General features: G+C 43.9%; 2 protein-coding genes across 4 annotated transcripts in view; one reads left to right on the top strand and one right to left on the bottom strand.

Annotated features, from left to right (window-relative positions):
• The first annotated feature begins 1,431 nt into the window (after window positions 1-1,431).
• Window positions 1,432-12,300, top strand: ric8b (RIC8 guanine nucleotide exchange factor B). Of its 2 annotated transcripts, none has more exons than XM_079297114.1 (10): window positions 1,432-1,590; window positions 2,000-2,047; window positions 2,132-2,770; window positions 4,584-4,678; window positions 6,347-6,497; window positions 6,818-6,913; window positions 7,122-7,266; window positions 7,485-7,629; window positions 7,799-7,918; window positions 9,799-12,300. In XM_079297114.1, exons 1-10 carry the CDS (start codon window positions 1,507-1,509, stop codon window positions 9,902-9,904), a joined length of 1,629 nt encoding a protein of 542 aa, XP_079153240.1. In that variant the 5' UTR covers window positions 1,432-1,506; the 3' UTR covers window positions 9,905-12,300. The 2 variants fall into 2 exon arrangements, with proteins under 2 accessions (XP_079153240.1, XP_079153239.1); XM_079297113.1 differs by having other exon boundaries at window positions 6,815-6,913.
• A 794-nt stretch (window positions 12,301-13,094) lies between these two features.
• Window positions 13,095-18,253, bottom strand: part of LOC306795480 (NAD-dependent protein deacetylase sirtuin-3) — a 9,583-nt gene continuing 4,424 nt past the window's right edge. Inside the window, exons 2-9 of one of the 2 annotated variants that reach the window (XM_079294008.1) lie at window positions 16,905-17,133; window positions 15,596-15,814; window positions 15,154-15,386; window positions 14,835-14,935; window positions 14,574-14,735; window positions 14,249-14,461; window positions 13,600-13,831; window positions 13,095-13,181 (exon numbers count right to left, since the gene is read on the bottom strand). In XM_079294008.1, coding sequence (XP_079150134.1) covers window positions 13,634-13,831; window positions 14,249-14,461; window positions 14,574-14,735; window positions 14,835-14,935; window positions 15,154-15,386; window positions 15,596-15,814; window positions 16,905-17,125 — 1,347 coding nt within the window. In that variant the 5' untranslated portion in view covers window positions 17,126-17,133 and the 3' untranslated portion in view covers window positions 13,095-13,181; window positions 13,600-13,633. Of the gene's footprint in view, window positions 13,182-13,275; window positions 13,832-14,248; window positions 14,462-14,573; window positions 14,736-14,834; window positions 14,936-15,153; window positions 15,387-15,595; window positions 15,815-16,904; window positions 17,134-18,253 lie in introns of those variants that run through there. The other variant, XM_079294007.1, reaches the window with a different exon arrangement.

Here is an 18,253-nt window from a genome sequence, read left to right as displayed (position 1 = left end):
GATCCTGGGTGTGTGCACGCAGAAGTCACTTTCAGATGTGAGAAACCTGCTGCATGACCTGAAGGTCTTATCTCTGACATAACCAAGACACTGCTCACACTAGCGTATGCCTGCCTGCTTACACAGTGGTTACAACAAGTAGCTCCCTTTTTATGCGCTTTAAAATGAGTCTATAACTCACTGAGTGAAGCATATATCTGAAATGAAACTAAAAAAGAAAAAATGTATTTATCAATTTGATTTAAACTTTCACACTGGGTTAACATTCCTAAACTCACAGTATCTGTATGTATACTCTAATAACACTCTAATATTTGTGAGTGGCTATAATATTAGAAATATTACTGTTCATGAAGGGAAACTGACCTGTGGGAATATTCATTAGGAGGAAAAAGGACACATCTACACTCACAGCTATCGGTAGTTTAGACTCTCCGATCCATGTGAATGTCTGTGTACTGATAAAGTGAAGATTACACTGACAAAGAGAAAACATACAAACTAAGGTTCAAACCCTGGAGGTTGTTAATGTGAGGCAACTGCAGACAACACACATCCTGAGCCCAGTTAATGACATGGATAGTGCCAGTGATTCACCATTCATGTCATGAGGTCTGTACACCTACCCCACTGTGTTTATTTTTCTCTGTACAGATGGATCTGATGGGCCATCAACTCACTCACTGTATCCAATCAATTCTTCTATTTTCTATATTCCTCTATAAGTCCACAAATCAATAAAACAATTCAGATTAATATTTTCTGAATCTGTGATGCCTCAGAGATGTAACACAAACACCATTGGCAACCCTTCAGTTGTATGGGTACATGTATTTTATTCAGATAAGCATAAATGTGGAAAATTACCTTTTTTTCATAAATAAATAGCTTTGTATAGGCCACATCAGTTTCACAGGTCAACATGATATTCATGACTGTCGAAGAAGAATATACAGGCAAGCTTTTTGACACTTGTTGACAGTTGCAACCCAAACCTCTGACACGACGTGGTATAATATATTGTGAATGAATCAATTACATTATTAATGATCTCCTTAAACTTCGAATTCCACAACATGAGCCTCAAAGGAAATACTATTTGCATAGTCTCATATTAATATGTTGCATACAAGTAAAATGTTTTCCCGTCATGTTTCCCTTCAACCTTATAAATATGTGTACATTCAACATAATATATTAAACATTGAACCATGCGTTTTCGTCCTAAATGTTTCACACATATAAAACTGACATGTAGAGGCTTATATACCGGCATATATATATATATATATCTTATAAAACTGTATATTTGTAATGTCAGTGGCAGTGCAGAGCAGCCCTGAAGTGATGGAGACAGTCGGACAGTCAGGGGAGTTTCCCTGTTGACAGAAGCAGACCTCACTGACACTCTCATTAGGAGCTAGCCTGCCAGCTAGCTAGATAGCTGCATCGCACCCATTGGCCACGTCCAAACCAAGCTAACTCCTCTATCCTCCGATATCCGCCATGGATCTGAATACTGTCTTGGCACAGCTTGAAACTGCCGACGAAGAGGAAACCGAGAAGTTTCTGCGGCAGTATATTCGAGAGGTAAATCGCGGCTCTGCTCGTTTTTACGTCAACCATAACAAACTGCGGCGCTAACGTTAGCTAGCTAGCTAAACCACTAGCTTCGAATGAGCTAAACATCTTACCAGCCGACTAAGCGAAGTGGTGGCACACTCATATTGTCTCTAATGTTGCATCGTTAAACATAAACCTATGATTGAGACAATCAAAGCCTTGATACGTTGTTTATAATGCCAACGTCCTATAGTGCTGATGATGCTAATCATGTTACTCCACGTAGAGTTATAGAGCAATATTAGCATACTTTAGCTCTCTGTTGGAGCTATTTGGGAACCTAAATCCTTTTCAAAGAGGCTGGGGTTTAGTTATAATAATGACTGTGACATGTCAGGTTGTTTGGTGTCCACAATGAGCATCTTATCTGTTTCAGAACAGTCACACCTTCAGTTTTGACCCAGAGGAAGAATCCCTGCGCAGTGTGAGTACTAGTTATCTGAGCAGTTGGTTATTGTATGATCAAGGTAACCCACTTACGTTATTATCTATAACATCTATATTTCAGAAGCTGTGCCAGAGTGTGTTGTCAGTTCTTGGGAGGCGGGTGAAGCCTAGCTGTCAGAAGACATGTCTGGAGACACTCCGCATCCTGTCCAGAGACAAGCGTGTCCTCGCACCTGTAGCCACCAGGGAGGGCATGCTGATCCTGGGAGGAATGGCGAGGCTGAACGCTGGAGAGGAAGGCGATGACAACCAGAACATCTCTCAGGAAGACACCCAGTCAGAGGAGGAGGAGGAGAGGGTGGTGGTGGTGGTGGAGGCCTTGAAGTGCCTATGCAATGTGGTGTACAATAGTCCTGCTGCTCAGCAGGTTAGTGTCGACGTGCAGCTGGTTCATGGCCTTTGTGCCACCCTGCGCACAGCCCGTACATGGCACCATGAGGTGGGCCTCTTCACGCTGCGCCTTCTCTTCCTGGTGTCTGCACTGAGACCCGATGTGAGAGGGGTTTTGAGGAGAGAGTGGCATGCTGTGAGACTACTGACGGAGGTCCTGGAGCACACCCTGGATGTGAGCTGGGTTGGTCCCTATGAAGCTGCCCGTCCAGATCCACAGGCTCTGCCCATGCCGGCAGAGGACAACGAGAGAGCAATGGAGGCGCTCAAAGCCTTGTTCAACCTCACACTGTCTGACACAGGTGGGGAGGTGAGTGTGTTAAGGTTATGTTGCAAGCGAGTCATTTGGGTTTGCTTTCTTTCTCGTTATCTTGCAAGTGTTCATTCGCAGAAACCTAAATGTTTCTGGCTCAGTCATTTACCGATCCGACTGTCCCACAACAGCCAAATTATGACTATATGTGAACATTTCAGTGTCAATGTGACTTAAAATACATGTTGTCAGTAACACAAATGCAATTTGTGATGCGCTGTGACCAGTGTGGCATTTAAAGGGCCAGCGCAAGACAACTCAAAATGTCCTTTTTCTGGCCACTTCCAAGTCTGTGATCGAATAGTCAAAAAAATGACGTCCAAGTCTTTTCCTGACCACTTATCCTTGATGGGAAAACGTCATGAGGTCGAGGAAGATGTGAAGGAGAATTCATAAGGATTTAGGAAATCCACAACTGTGGTGCTAATCTAACTGCAATAACACAATGGCCGACAAATGTTTTCTTTTTGGGGGGTTTTCTAGCAAATTTAAGCATAACACACATAGATGACGAGTAGGCTACAGTGACAAACATAGCATTGCTGCCACTTAATTATTCTGGGTCACAACTCTCAGGAACCTACCGAAGGAAGAAATACTTCTTACTGAGCAATCAATTGTTTTATCATTTACACCTGTGCTTTTCCTGCTGAGACAAAATGTCTCTGTCATAGGCTGCACACAAAAACAACGGTATCATCTTATCCTGTGAATGAAATGGGAAGATATTTGGTACATAAGCTTTTGGACCACATGTCAAGTATTACATTTGGTTGTGATTGATGTCATTCATGATGAAGTTCTCATGCACTGGTTTGTATCTCAGGCTGATTTCTGAAAATTACTGTCAAACATTTCATGCAATTTTGACTGAAGCGGACACATGACTGCAAGGGCTACATCTGACACAGCGTAAGTCTCAATGACACCAAATTCAGTTCTTAGTTCTCAAGTTAGACCCCGCTCTCCTCTTTGACTCTGTAGAAATCCAAACTTCCTCTTCCCTCCTCTGTTTATTCAATGTAGACTTAAAGCTTTGATCTCACGCCATCTCTTAGCTCTCCTCTTTCTCGTGTGTGTGTGTGTGTGTGGGGGGGGGGGGGGGGGGGGTGTTACCTAGTGCTCCAGTGTTATGCTGAACTCGTACACACACTCAATATAGACCCACAGGGTTTCATGGATGTGAGCCAAGGCAATCAACTGGGCTATACACACCATGCACACACTGTGCAGGCTAGATATCTCACTTTATAAATGTGTGGTACACAAGTAATGAACTTTGCTTTCTCTTTGACTCAGTTCATACCCTTGATGCATACCGAGTCGCTGTCTTTAACCAAGTATGACCATGACCATGATGTCGACGCAGACAAATAACCCACTGCTTTCAGGTTGCACAGGGTAACATGAGGTTGTCTAAACGACACATTTGTAACACCGTCACCGATATAAAAAGGCCTCACGAGGAACAATATGAATAAATATTTTGCAGTTTGAATTATGAATACTGTTGTGAAAAACAAGCTTTTAGAAGACATTTTTTGTGACAATCTTGCATATGAAAAATAATTGTTTAAAGATTATTCCAGAACCCCCCCCCCCCCCCCCCCCCAATGTAGCCGTTAGGCTTTGATGGGGTGTCTGCTGTCAATCAAGTATTTCGCACACCTTACGGCAGCTCGTTTTGCAGTGAGACCTTTGCTTCCTGGTCCCTGTCGCTTGAGTTTTCTTTCCGTCTCATTGTTTTACCTCTGAACAATTGAACGGTCTGCATTGGAATTCACTTTTTCGTACATCCTTGCACTAACAGGAGGACGACCACCATTTCCGACTCATCGCTGCCATCTTGCGTCACTCGTTGATGCTGAAGACTGAGACGGAGGAGAAAACGGAGGAAGCGCACAGGTGAGAAGTCTGCCCTTCACTCCGAATATATTTATCTCTTTTAGGAAGCTACACCGTGAACATTGGTTCAAGGCGCTCTGCACTTTGCAACCTGTGAAACAAAGTGCTTCCACCAACTTGTGTCCATGTTCTGCTGTCACCTGCTGTGATTTGCATGTAAGCAAAGTGAGCGAGAGAGAGCTGCCCCTGTAAATGAAGACTGGTGGCACACGGTCCGATAGCAGGCTGGGGTGTCGTGGGAACAACAGACGTGTTTCTTCGGAGGCCTTGCTGGGTGTTTCATCTTCTATATGCTCTTAGCCGTCGTAATACTGCGGCAGTGTCTTCTTCTCCTGGTAATTTAATGCAGGAATGCCAAGAATCCAGAGACTGAAATTTAAACAGTGGCATGTAAAAGAGACTGATGTTTCTCTTGACCTGTCAAGTCATGGGTGTTTGGCCTATTGACTAACCTATCTATTGTTGTGTGTTTGAATGTGAATACCGGTTTTAAGTGGAGCAGGGGAGTGTGAATGGATAACGTTGTATTTTTAGAGAAAACAGCAAAACCACATTACGGCAGGTTTGAGGTGTTTAGATATAGGTCTACGGCGATATCGATGTGTTAGGATTATAAACACATGGAACGTGTTCCTGTTAGTAGAAGTCTTTTAAACTTGATATTCAAACTGTTTGTTTATCGCCCCGTGTTAACAGTACTTTATGCACCGCTGCCGGTAACGTTACACCCTGTGTCTTTGGACAAATAGGGTTTATTGTTACATTTGGTTGTTTGAATAACATAGATCATTAAATACAATGTAGAAATATTGATCAGACATGTTTTTGATGTTTATTTTGGGTAAATACATTTTTGCATTACTTCAGAATATAAAAAATAATTGATGAAAATATATATATATATTTTAATATATATATCTATTCAATAAAAAAGATCATGAGGTGCAGCCCTAAAATTGAGACGCCAACTTTAAAATCAGTCTGCATCCATCACGCAAGTAAGAAGACGTTTCAGGTTACTGAGGTCTTCTCTTAAGGCGGAGCTACACAATCACTCCTCACAATCATGAGTTATGTGCATTGGAAGAGCTGTCATATTTGGCATTATCACCAGTAATCACCAAAGAAAGCTTTTTACTCCGTAAGCAGTATATTAAACTCAAAACTCGGGCAGCCTTAATTAAAGAATCCCGCAACACTTTATGAAGGTAGGAACTTCCAGTTACTAAACACAGCTGGGGGTTGTGGTAGTAGTGAACACTTCAATTATAAAACTTTATTTCCTGTACGTTGCTCTCCTGACAACATAGATGTGTGTAGATTTAACAGTGCGCCACAGATGGAAGTAAAACTAAATCGATCTTTTCTTGAAAACCGCTTTCACCTCGTGTGAGCCAGATCGCACCCTGAGGTCATCTAGCAGCTCCACATCAGCTGTTCCAACGATTAAAAACAAGATGTGGTTATTGACTTTGGAACAACTGGTCTCAGGCAAAATGTTCCAAATCTTATCTTTTAATCATCATCTTCACTTATAAACTCTTTGACCTCTTTAACCCAACAGATCCTTTGGCAATCTCACCTCAGAAACTGCTGATCGACTGTTAAATATCAAATATTTTGTAATATACGTCATTAAGAGATTGTTTTTTAAAATGTTTTTTCCAGCCATGCCATCAACCTGCTGAATAACCTGCCTGTGTCCTGCCTGGACGTGTTCATCGACGTGCCTGTCCAGGGCGGACTAGAGATATATGGTGGGAAAAATATGGATGCAGTCCAGATGTTAATAGACTTCATGGAGAAAAGGATGGACAAGGTAAAGTTCATCCTCTGCAGCAAATCCATAGACAGCTGGCTGTGTACACAGTGAAAATTACATTCAATTATGTTTATGTATTTTACAGTATAGTACAAGTGATACGAGTGGAGTACAATGACTTGTTGCAATTGACACACAGAACCAGTGCATGTCACAACATGACGCAACGCTTTACTGCACGTCGTTCCCTTTTTCGTCCACTCATCTTGTCTTTACCTCATTATTCTGTACGTCACCCACATGTGCTCCACTGATTAAAACCTTTCCACAGCTTGTGCAGCTTGTGAAGTGTTTGTGGTTTGTGTCACTCCAAGCAGGGCTCCAACTACAAAGAAGGTTTGACTCCGGTGCTCAGCCTTTTGACCGAAGGGTCCAGACACCACAGGGAGATCCGCAGATACATCAAAGCTCAGGTACAGTAGCTGCAGACCCGTTCAAAAGAGATCATTATCATCAACTATGTGACACTTCTCATTGAGTTGCTCTTTTAATCTGCACTCCTGAAGTGTTTGAGGAAAAGATTTAAATTACGTACAGCTATTTAATAATGTGTGTGTTCATTCGCCAGTTAGTATGTTTCCGAGGTGAAAACTGAGCTTTTTATAATGTCTGCACCTTCAGGTACTTCCCCCACTGAAGGATGTGAAGATCAGGCCAGAGATCGGCACCGCCACCAGAAACAAGCTGGTTCGCCTCATGACACATGTTGACATGGGTGTGAAGCAGACGGCTGCAGAGTTTCTCTTTGTCCTCTGCAAAGAAAGCGGTGAGCAGTGGTCGGGTCGTGGGAGCAACATGGGGTTCAGCACAGTCACACGAGGAAGAGAGAGCAGGAATGACGTCTCCAGTTTGGTTGCAAAGGATGAAGGAGTGAACTGCCAGATTGCACGATTGCTGCATGACTGTAACAGCAGCTCGGCTCGTGATCACACGTGAACATTTATATGTAACTGCACAACCTTTGGTCTTTGTGGTGTCTTGTAGTGGACAACCTGTTGAAGTACACAGGGTACGGAAACGCAGCAGGACTCCTGGTGGCTCGAGGACTTCTCGCAGGAGGGAGAGGAGAGACTCAGTACTCCGAAGACGAAGACTCCGACACAGAGGAATACAAATCTGCTAAACCGTTGTGAGTGCACAGGTCTGAGAATAAAGCATTTAGTACATGTTAGTACATGTGAGCCCGCCCCACTGGTTTGCCCACGGCTGCATGTCGAGAGCCGTCGAGAGGCAATCAAAATGCTCCCGATCTCGGATCTTGCACCTTTTTTAATCTTGCACATATCTGCTTGTTCCAGCATCAACCCGATCACCGGTCACGTGGAGGAGCCGATGCCGAACCCCATCGAAGAGATGACCGAAGAGCAGAAGGAGTACGAAGCCCAGAAACTAGTCAATATGTTTGACAAGTTGACGAGGTACATACACAAACTAGAACAGACGCGGAGAGCAAGTAACGCTTCAGGGACTGCAGAGTTTATTTCAGTAATAATACTGTAAAGGTTTCAAAAGTTTTGAACAGGAGCACTTGTGTTTTCTTTGGGGGGAAATAGACCGTAGAGAGTTGACAGGAAATGAGGAGAATAAAAGGAGGGAGAAAATGCAACAAAGTTCAATCAAATCTGATCAACAGAATCAACGAATAGAAATCAATATATATCTGAAAATCTTCTTTGTTGTTAACAACCTAAACAACAACAATGTATTTACAACTTAAGACACCACAGAAGTCTTTGCACAAGAAGCACAATCCATTATTTGTCAAAGGCTTGACTACGATCATTCACGTTTTCAGTTTGAACAACTTCCCCTCCTCAAATTATTCATATCAGTCATTGTCCCGGCTGTATTTGTGTTGACCTTTTCTCAGTGAGCAGAGGCTCGCGTTAGTCGAGCACAATGCCTTTGCAAAGGTAACAGTGAGCATGCTCCCTGCCAACCGATTCATCAAAGGAAGAATCTCTTGCCGTTAGCCGCGGCTTCAATTAGGCCCGGACTTCCTGCCCGCCGGAGTAAATGGAAGCTGCCGGCACACCACTGCAGCATCATTACCGCAGCTCCGTTAATTATCGCCTAATTGGGACTCACAGTCGGCTTGACGGTCCTGGTTCCTTTATCTGCCACATTCAGGCTTTTTTGACGACACGTGTCCTGACTTTATTGTTGTCATCCTGAGGCCTTGGCCAGACAGGGAGTGGGCTGAGACAGAGGCATAACAAAGCAATTTGGGTGGAACGTGGACGAAGAGACGGGGTGAACAGACATAAGTACACTGACCTCGTTATTGTTAAGCCAAATAGAAGGTTGAGCTGTAATGAGGCACGTGTGCCCAGAAGAGGAAGATTCCTTTCTGAGGCTGCAACTTCTTTCTTCTCTTCCCGATGATGACGGAGAGGTGCCTCCTCGGTACAGGCTCTAAGGAGATCAGTCAGAGCCCTGTAAGAATGTGCCCCCCTAACTGCTTAACTGGTCCTCCAATTAGCACATATTCTGCACCCCAACCCACCCCCTCTCACATCTGCCAGTCCTCTGTCACTGCTGAGCGGGAGAGGAGGGAATATTTGTGTGCTAATTGGGAGAGATAATGCAACATGTTTTTGTTTGTGTTGTCTTGTTAGTCCTTATTTTACCTGCTGACTCTAACCAGGGATATAAGGCCTGTGGACTGTGGCCTCTCTGAAGGTTTTATCACTGAAAAGATTTTCTTTCTTCTAAAATGCTGGAATAGTTTCAGATTCAGCCCCACCGCAGCTCTCCTCCAGAATCTAGAACTTAACCTGCCGCTTTCTAAGGATAAGTAACATTTAATTGGAGGAATCAGTGGGAATTACGTGGCCGTTTAAATTTGAACTCTTTACAAATGAATGCCAATGGGTCCTTTTTTTATATATCTGTGGTAGATAATTCTCTGATAAATCATCTTAGAGGAAGTGGTGACACACAGAACAGGTATAATTGGATTAGGATGAAGGGGCAGCCGTGGCTTTGAGGAGATTAGTTTGAGTGCTGATCCTGTAATTAATCTGCCAGAAGGAGGAGGGGGAGGGGGGGAGGGGGGTGAGAGGGAGAGAGGATGGCCAGACGGGGGCAAGTGTCTTGAAGGGGAAGGGGGGGGGGGGGTCCTTCAGTTCTCGATGTAAAAGTAAAAGCCCTCTTAATACTGTCCGTTGATACAAAGGGTCGTGAACAAAGTTGGGTTTTGTTTACATTGGAAATAGCATTGATATGTTTTACCTTCCTATCGAACCTTTTCTATCCAGCAGGGGGAAAGCTGATGTTTTTCTTCTTGTGTCCACAGGCAGAACGTGATCCGGCCAATGGGGGTCAGGCCTGACGGGACGCTAGCGCCTCTTGAAGAAACTCTCTGTGATCCACCTGAGGACTCGGCATCAGACTCTGACTAGTGCAGTTCACATGTGGGCCACATTTTCCAGGCAAAGCCCAAAACATCTGGAGCTGTGTCCTATTTCAAGGTCTGGACCCTTTTGAAGGAAGGTCCACATGACGGTGGGTCAGCCACCAGAGGCGATAACATCACCCAGTCTACCGTTACTGAGCAAGAGTAGCAGAAGTCAGTCAAAAGATCCACACGCTGTACCGATACCGCCCAATAAATTATACTCTATTAACTTAAACATGCCGATATCAGTACAATGTGTGGATTCATAGTCGACACTACTCGAGGGGTGACCCCGAAGAGTCGACGATTCAATCTGAGGAGCCTGGAGCCGTCGTAGTGACAGGAAAATGTGGTAAAGAATCAGAGGGTCATTTATAAATAGCACGATTAACTACCAACGCTTCTCTAAAACGCTTCTCCCGTTGACTGTCCCTTCACGTCCCTGTCTTTTCACTTCTGTGTGTGGATTGTCACAATGGAGACAAATAAATTAAAAACTGAAAAAGTTCTGTTTTCAACCACAAACAGCAAGCAGGATAAGAATCCCCGTCTATCGATCTCCGCTCCTCGTCAGCTCTACATACAGCGCCACAGCCACACTATATTTCTATAGATGCATAAAGTTCAAACAGAGTGGGATCAATGAGCAACAAAAGAAAGACGCGATTCTACAATCGGCCGACTAAAGATTTAATTTGACAATATAAATTCTGAGTCGGGGACAACCTTAGACTACTGTTACAGAAAACCCAAGTAATGCTGGAAGTCGGGAGGAATACCGGCAACTGTGACGAGGTTTGTGATTCCTGAGTTAACATTTAAACGTTTTAGTGTACGAAATGTTGGCAAGTAGTGTTTGAGGTTCATGATAAATGTATCGGCAAGTTTAAGCCGGGTCTAGTTTAAGCAACGTGTAATATATGCCGGCCCGTTATGACGTAGATGTGACTCCTGGTGCTCCAGCTCATCGTGTCCCGGTGAACGTTGGAGCAGGAAGACGTTCTCCAAAGTGGGCTTGATGCACAGGAGGCCTCCGTGGCTACTGTTGCACCTTCCGCTCCCTTAAGTTGGAAATAAAAATAGAGGTAATAATATAGTTCTCTGCTGGATCGTATGCATCTCACTGAAAGCACTGTTGTGATGGGCTGTTAAGTGTCACGAGGTCTGAAAGTCATTCCTTCACTTCTTACGCTTTAGTTTTTCACGGTTCACTTATTTTTTCTGCTACATGATGATTTTGTCCACACTGTATTTCTAGATGAGTGAAGTGCACACACACACACACACACACACACACACACACACTTAAACATGAAATCATTGAAAACTGTTCACAGCGAACATAGTAACTGTTTTTAGATCACGGGGCCTGTGTCCTGTGTGGACCAAAGGATTGATGTTCCGTATATATTTAGAGATCAGAGTCCCTGTGGACAGATTTAACTTGCAGCTCACGGTATCGTTTCCATTCACATATTTCTACGAGCATTTTGAATTATCACGTGAGAGAAGCTGACGGAAGTTTTACGCTTCCATGAGGTTGTTTCTACCTTTGTTGGAAAAGAGTTAATGTGATAAACGGTTCATAGAAACACTTGCTGAATCATTTTTGACTTTTAATTCACATGACTGATGAGCTGTTTCCACTGTCGGCGTCTTCTCGGACATTCCCGTAACGCGTTAATGCTGATCTTTATATCTGGACATCATAAAACATGCCAATAGTAGCTGACATGAAAGAACATTTAAAATCGATTCCTGTGTATCGGTCTGCATTTCTCATCGTAGGGTTAGATGGCGAAGGAGACTTGTTTACTGGCACATTACAGCCTCGTGGAGCCAACTTCTGACCAAACGATGTTGTAGCCGAGTTTATTTGCACCAAACTAGTCAATGGAAACGCTTGATTTGCTGTTCTCTCTTCTTTGAGATTTGTTTGAAAGTTGAATGGAAACGGGGCCGGTTGTTTGGTTGCGTGATTATCAGTTAGTCGGAAACCTTCTGAATTCAGGGCTTGTTGGTTTATTGTTGTTTCTGCCTGTTGTGGACTCTCGGCCAAGATTGTTTTCCAATCCATTTTACTTTTGCCAAATCTGCATGCTGTTAAATCAGTCCTCAGTGACCGTTTCTTTTCTAGATTTAAATTTTTTTTCTTGCTAATTTGATACAAATCCACTGGTATAAACTGTATTAATGTTCTACAGACCCACTGTCTGTATGAACTGATTCATATTTCTTTGTGTTGGTACAATTTAATTAAATGTGAAAGCGGCCAGTTTCTGAAAAACAACTTCACAACCGGTTGTTGTAGTATAACAAACTGCCGATTACAATCCAGAGAAAATAAATATTGCTTTTACCAGAGAAGACGTCATTATTACAAGAATCTGTGACACTTCATACGTTTAACAGTGAACGATCATGAGCACACCTTCTGCCTCCTCACTCTACACAGTTAAGTAGAATTACAGGAATAATTGCAACTAATACTAATTATGACATCTTTATGGTGTACTATACTGTGTTTATGACATAGTATGATCCTTTAACATTTTTATGGCATGCTGTACTACAATGTTTACACAAAGATGCAACACAATGACTTTTTTAGGACATTTTTTAATGGCATACTTTGTTACAACTTTTTTTTAATGACTTATGACACTATACTATTTTTTTAATAACTACTTCTATGGCATATTATGCAATGATTTTTGTATGACGCTGTTTATTACAGACACTACTATGACTTATCAAGACATACAGCCCTAAACCCGTTGCTGGGAACCTGACTGGCCCTGGGAGGTCCTCGTTCTTGGGGACTCGCCTGTCTGTTTCTCCAAGATATTTAGGGGGTCAGAGCACCATAAAAGGAAGCGTGGGTCTCAGAAACGTTGGATCTTCCAGGCTGCCCAGAGCCACCAAGCCTCAGCTACCCAGCTCCACAATCAACGCCCAGCCACACCCAGTTCCTGCATCGGGGGTCCCAGCCGACATCAAGCCCGTTTCTGAGTCGGCGGTCCGGCCGCCGCCTGTTCTGCTGAGCTGCAGCAGTCAGAAGTTCCCTTTCTGCCTTTCCCGGCCCTGAAGTCTCCATGGCCAAGTTCCTACAGCGCTCCTCGCCTTTGGCGTCGGCCACATGGAACTTCCACATTACAATTGAAAGCTCCACTTCACTTGAAGTAGAAATTTGAATGCAGGACTTTCACTTATGTGGCGAGTCTTCCACTGAAATGTTAATAAACTGGAGAAGAAGAATAGTTGATGTTTTTGGACCCAAACTACAGAAATAAAAAATAAAGAGATTCAATTTACACAATACTTTTATTCAATAGTTTAAAATACAGTGTTGTGCTGATATAAAACATTAACAAGTTTACTGAAATGGGACGTAGAAAACACCTGAAGAAACATCAGGATTTGTGGGGCCTCATACATACATATATATTAACGAGTGTTCTGGATGCACCCTACCTCTATAAGTGCTTTAATTATGATGGTTTACATATGAACAAACATTACCATGACACACTGCGACTCCCAGATGAAGAGGTAAGATGCACTTTCACTCCAATGCACACAAACGAAAACATTTTGCTAAGATAGCAAAAAATAACCAGACGAAAAGTAACGTGTGTGTGTAGAAACACCGGAGAACAGTCTTCGTGTAAACTAAGGAGAGAAGAAAGCGTCTCAAACCTTTCCAGTGCCATCGTTTATGCAACATGCAGCGTCAGTTGCTCCGGCAGGATGATGCGGAGCTTTTGCTGTCCGTCTCCGAGTCCGTCTCCTCGCCGCCGCTGTTGGATGCTCTTTGACCTTCTGGTCTGGACTTGAATGTTTCCGTTCCACCTGGAGGCTCTAGAGCTCCTCTGCTCTGACAAGACGTCTGTCCGCTCACCGACGGGCTGCGAATGAATGGAGGGATGCTCTGCAGAAAGGGAAATTATTGCCATAGTCAGCTAAATAGTTTAAAAAACAGGACCCACAGACCATTAAAGGGGAACTCCAGAGATTTTACACATCAAAGTCTGCTGGGTAGTACTACTGCATATGTGAATAAAGGCTTTCTGTGAAATCTGGTATTTTGGAGTCAAAAGAAGTGGATTACAAGTCCTCTGTAGCCCACTCCTTTGCTTGAGCCTTGAGACAATGTTATAGGAGTGTAATGCTACATCAGTGGAGTACTCTAAGTATCTATAAATGTAAACATCACCGCTGGGCTGTGGGCCCCACTTTCCCTTTCACAAAAGGTACGGTTAAGAAAGAGCCCAGAGACTTATAACTCTTTGCATAACCTGCAACAAGTTTTTTGTTAAAAAGGCCTAGCGTTTAAAATGTAACCGACCCGTGTTTCCTGACTCCTCATCAGCTCCTCGATCTCATCGTTCCAGCCGAGCATTTCAGCAAACCTCCGCACCGTATCCTCCAGGTCACCAAGCTCCATGTGGTCTCCTCTCCGCAGTGGGACCTTCTCAAAGGGACCCACGGCGTGTCGGTTCAGGAGGAGGCGTGGTACAGTGGAGCGCACCGTGTTCACCAGGCTCGCAAATGGCTCAATCTGAAACAATGACATTTTGTAAAGATATTTCTGAGCTAGGGGGGTTTATCTGCTCACCAAATGTACTAGAAGCCATTCTAAGTACTAAACACAGATATTAGAAGACGTCTACCTGTAAAGACGTGCCCATAATGATTAGCAGGTCTGCTTTGGGGAAGTCTTCAGTGTGGAGGAAATAATTTTGAGGAAGATCCTCTCCAAAAAATACAACGTCAGGTTTGACTGTTGCAGCACAGAATGTGCATGTGGGGACGTTGCCATTCATTATGGCATGCTGCAAAACAAACGAAAGAATGAGACGTTACTCCGGCAACAAATGCAGTGAATTACTGTATTCAATTTGAATGTTTTTTGAGCATGTGTTCAGACTTACCTTAGCCTCCTCAGCAGGGTACGCAGTGTAGCACAGGTGACAGGCAGCCGTGGCAAAACTACCGTGAGCTTCCACAAGCTTGTCATCTGGGACGCCACACACTGTGAACAAAGTTATTAAATATTACAACGGACGTTAAGAGCAAACAAGGAGATCCATTTTGAGACACAAAACATGGATAGGGTAGCTGTCAGTAATACACAGCACATCCAGTCTCCTGGTGGTGCGTTTGGGGACATACTGTACGTAAGACTGCAGTCATGTTTTCATTGTACTGATGGTAATTAACTGGTATATTGTCCTTGATAAATAAACTCACGTTTCTCCAGTCCGTCGATGTTCTGGGTGTACATTCGGAGCAGCAGGCCTTTGTGATGAAGCATGCGGACAAAGTAGTGTATGTAGTTTGGTCGGTGGCTGCCAGGATACAGAGCCTTGGCAAGGGAGAAGAAAGGCTGCGGGTCGTTGGAGAAGTAATCAATGTTGAAAATAGCTTCCGGGTAAGGGATGTTGTACTTCTCCAAGTTGGCGTAAAGACCTGTTGCTGGAGTTCTGAAAATGTGGAAATACCGGCATTTTGGGCATTAAGATGATGCTTTTATTAAAGAGCAGCTCATGGTAAGTGTCTTTCTCATAATAGTTTCCTTGACGGTTGCTATATCCACTTAACAGGTTTACACTTGAGGTAGAAAGACTCATTTAATAGTAAAGAGAAATGTGAGGATGAGGGTGTGGAGAGAACAAAATCCACAGACACCAACCTGAAGTCTGGGATGCCACTGGCTGTGCTGATTCCTGCTCCGGCCACCACCACCACGTTCTTACAGCGGCCGAGCGTCACCAGCCGAGCAACAGAGGCCAGACCGCCCCGGAATGAGGACTTGGCAGCTAATGCTGATGGAGTGCCTCGACCAGATCTGGACCCAGAGGACTGACCAGCCTGTGCAGGGTCACTGTTACTGTTGGACATCTTTCCTTTACTGGAGAGCAGGACAACAGACGACATAAACATCTTGATCCCATATGAGACAGTCCCCGACATAACTATTTTAGATTACATAGTTAATGTATAAAGAAGGGTAGAACATTACTTGCAGATTGTCTGTCTGTTAATCCGTTCTATGACTAAGTCAGGTACTGCATGAAGCAGCAACAGTTTCAGAAAGACGTGGACAAAAAGAGCTAAATATTGAGATACAATTTAAAAAAAACAAATCTGGCATGCGGTCTCACATAACAAGACCTTGGGTTTAAATGCAGGACCGAAGAATAACACTTTAAAATGATTTCCTACTGCTTAAAGAAATATGTTGTTAGCCGTGCTAGTGGTGTGGCTCTTAGGATGGCAATGTCAAGTTCCAGTCATATCCTGCACCTCTTTGATCCAAAGTGAAATTTCTAAATGCTCAAATGTTCATGCTCCCTAGAGGATGAAGTCCGCAGACTTTGGTATTCCCCTGACCTTCCTCTAGCACCACCAACAGTGACACTTTTCATGTGTCTGGCACAAAATGTTGTCCAGACATTCATGGTTCCCAGATGATGAATCCTATTGACTGTTGTGGTTCCCTGACTTTTCCTCTAGCGCCACCATCAGGTCAACATTTGATTTGTCCAATACTCTGGCTCCAACCAGATAGCTGGAAAAATAACGATATTCCCGTCAGTCTCAGCTGTACTTTGTGTTTGGTGCCAATTGGCAAATGTTGACAAACTAAGATGGACAGGAACCCGTGTGTAGCTATCTGGCACAATCATACGAGAACACACTGTGTCTGTTGACATGTGTTCAAAAGCTTATGATCCTCTAAAATCTGAGACCATTTTAAATATATATTGGAGCAGACATTGCTTCCACTCCATCCTGGGGATTTGTACCTGAGATGCCTGTGGTTTGTTGCATGTATGTACAGATGTTAGTGGGTATTCATTTATATGCATATGCGTGTACTTATTATTGTGCATGTGTGTTTTGTTTGTCAGTGTGGCCACCTGCTCTTATTTATGTTGTCATATTTGATCGCTATAATGTTTCCTAATCCTTAAGAAGGTACTGCAATCTGTCCCCACCTTGTAGGTAAACTGTCCCGTCTGCTCACACTCATCTGACTGAGGTCCTGGGCCAAAGCAGAGTCTGTCTGCTTCCTGCGTAGCTTTCCATAGGCACCGGGCCCAGCGTCCTGGGTCTCTGCAGGGTCGGTGTGCCTGGTCTGGGAGCTGGAGCTGCGGGTCATCCTGGTGACTGGAGACTGGGGGACGTTTTTATCCCAGCTGGACTTGGACCTGTTCATCCCAACACCTGTTGTCAGCGAGAAAAACAACAATTGAGCCTACATAAAACTTTTATACACGTTTTATTTCCTCTGTGTTATCAGCACAAAGTGAGATTTGTCCAAATGTCATTTGAATGCCAGACATGAAAACAATGTTTTATTTTTAGATGTGCATTTTCAGTTTTTTCTAACCCCACTAATTAGATATTGACTTGTTTTCCATTTGCTCTCCCTCCATTCCCTCCATCTCCAGTGTCCCATATTTAAAAAGCTGTTACACTGAATTCATCCGTTTCTCTTCACTCCCTTTGCACAGAGAGGAGCTGAGATGTTTTAAAACTGTCAACTGTTGAACAAAAGGTAATGGCTGCAATATATCTAGCACCCCCCCCCCCCCCCCCCCGCTCCTCAGCAGCTATGCTAATACAGTCCACAGCTGTGGCAGCTTTACTGTTCAGGGTAAGCGGAGGGTAGAGCTGAGGGGTGGGAGTTAAAAAGAGCGGTGGCAGAGGTGAAAGGGAACCGTAGATTGACCGTGCGTCAACAAACCCAGCTGGGTGAGAAAAGAGGATGCCCCCCAACGGCCCCCTCAAACCGAGGAAAAAGAGAGGGGGGGGGGGCGGGGGTCTAGAGATAAATGATACAGAGGCGGGATTCAATAAAGATGGAACAGAGGAGTAGGACAAGAGGAGGAGGTGGGGGGGGTTCTTTTCCAAAGCTATTCTAGGCCTTCAAAAAACTTCCATGAGGAATGAGTGTGAGTGATCAGGCCGAGGCAGCGGACACGCAAACAAAAGAGCTACAACCCAGAAAACATGACCGCTTCAGAGGGCAGCAGGGAGATAAGGCGAGCTTTTCTCCAGAAGCACCGTATCGCCCTCCGGAGGAGACAAGAGAGGAGAGAGGGGGTCACAGAAGGCTTACGGAGCAAAATGTGTTCTTACCAGGCTTAAAGCTGATGCACGCTTTGGCTTCCAACAATGGACAACCCTTTGAACCGTCTTACAAATCTAACATTCTCCAGGATACTTTTATTTTAGGCACTCAATCTTCTTTCACTTTGCCTCCTTAAAGGCTGAAGCCCCCACATTACTTCTGGTTTTCCCTCCCCGCACATCCTAGAGAACCATAAACACAGTTAACACA

This window comes from Melanostigma gelatinosum (genome assembly GCF_949748355.1).
Source record: "Melanostigma gelatinosum genome assembly, chromosome: 1".
Classification (NCBI taxonomy): Eukaryota; Metazoa; Chordata; class Actinopteri; order Perciformes; family Zoarcidae; genus Melanostigma; species Melanostigma gelatinosum.
This window is presented reverse-complemented; position numbering and strand designations above follow the sequence as displayed.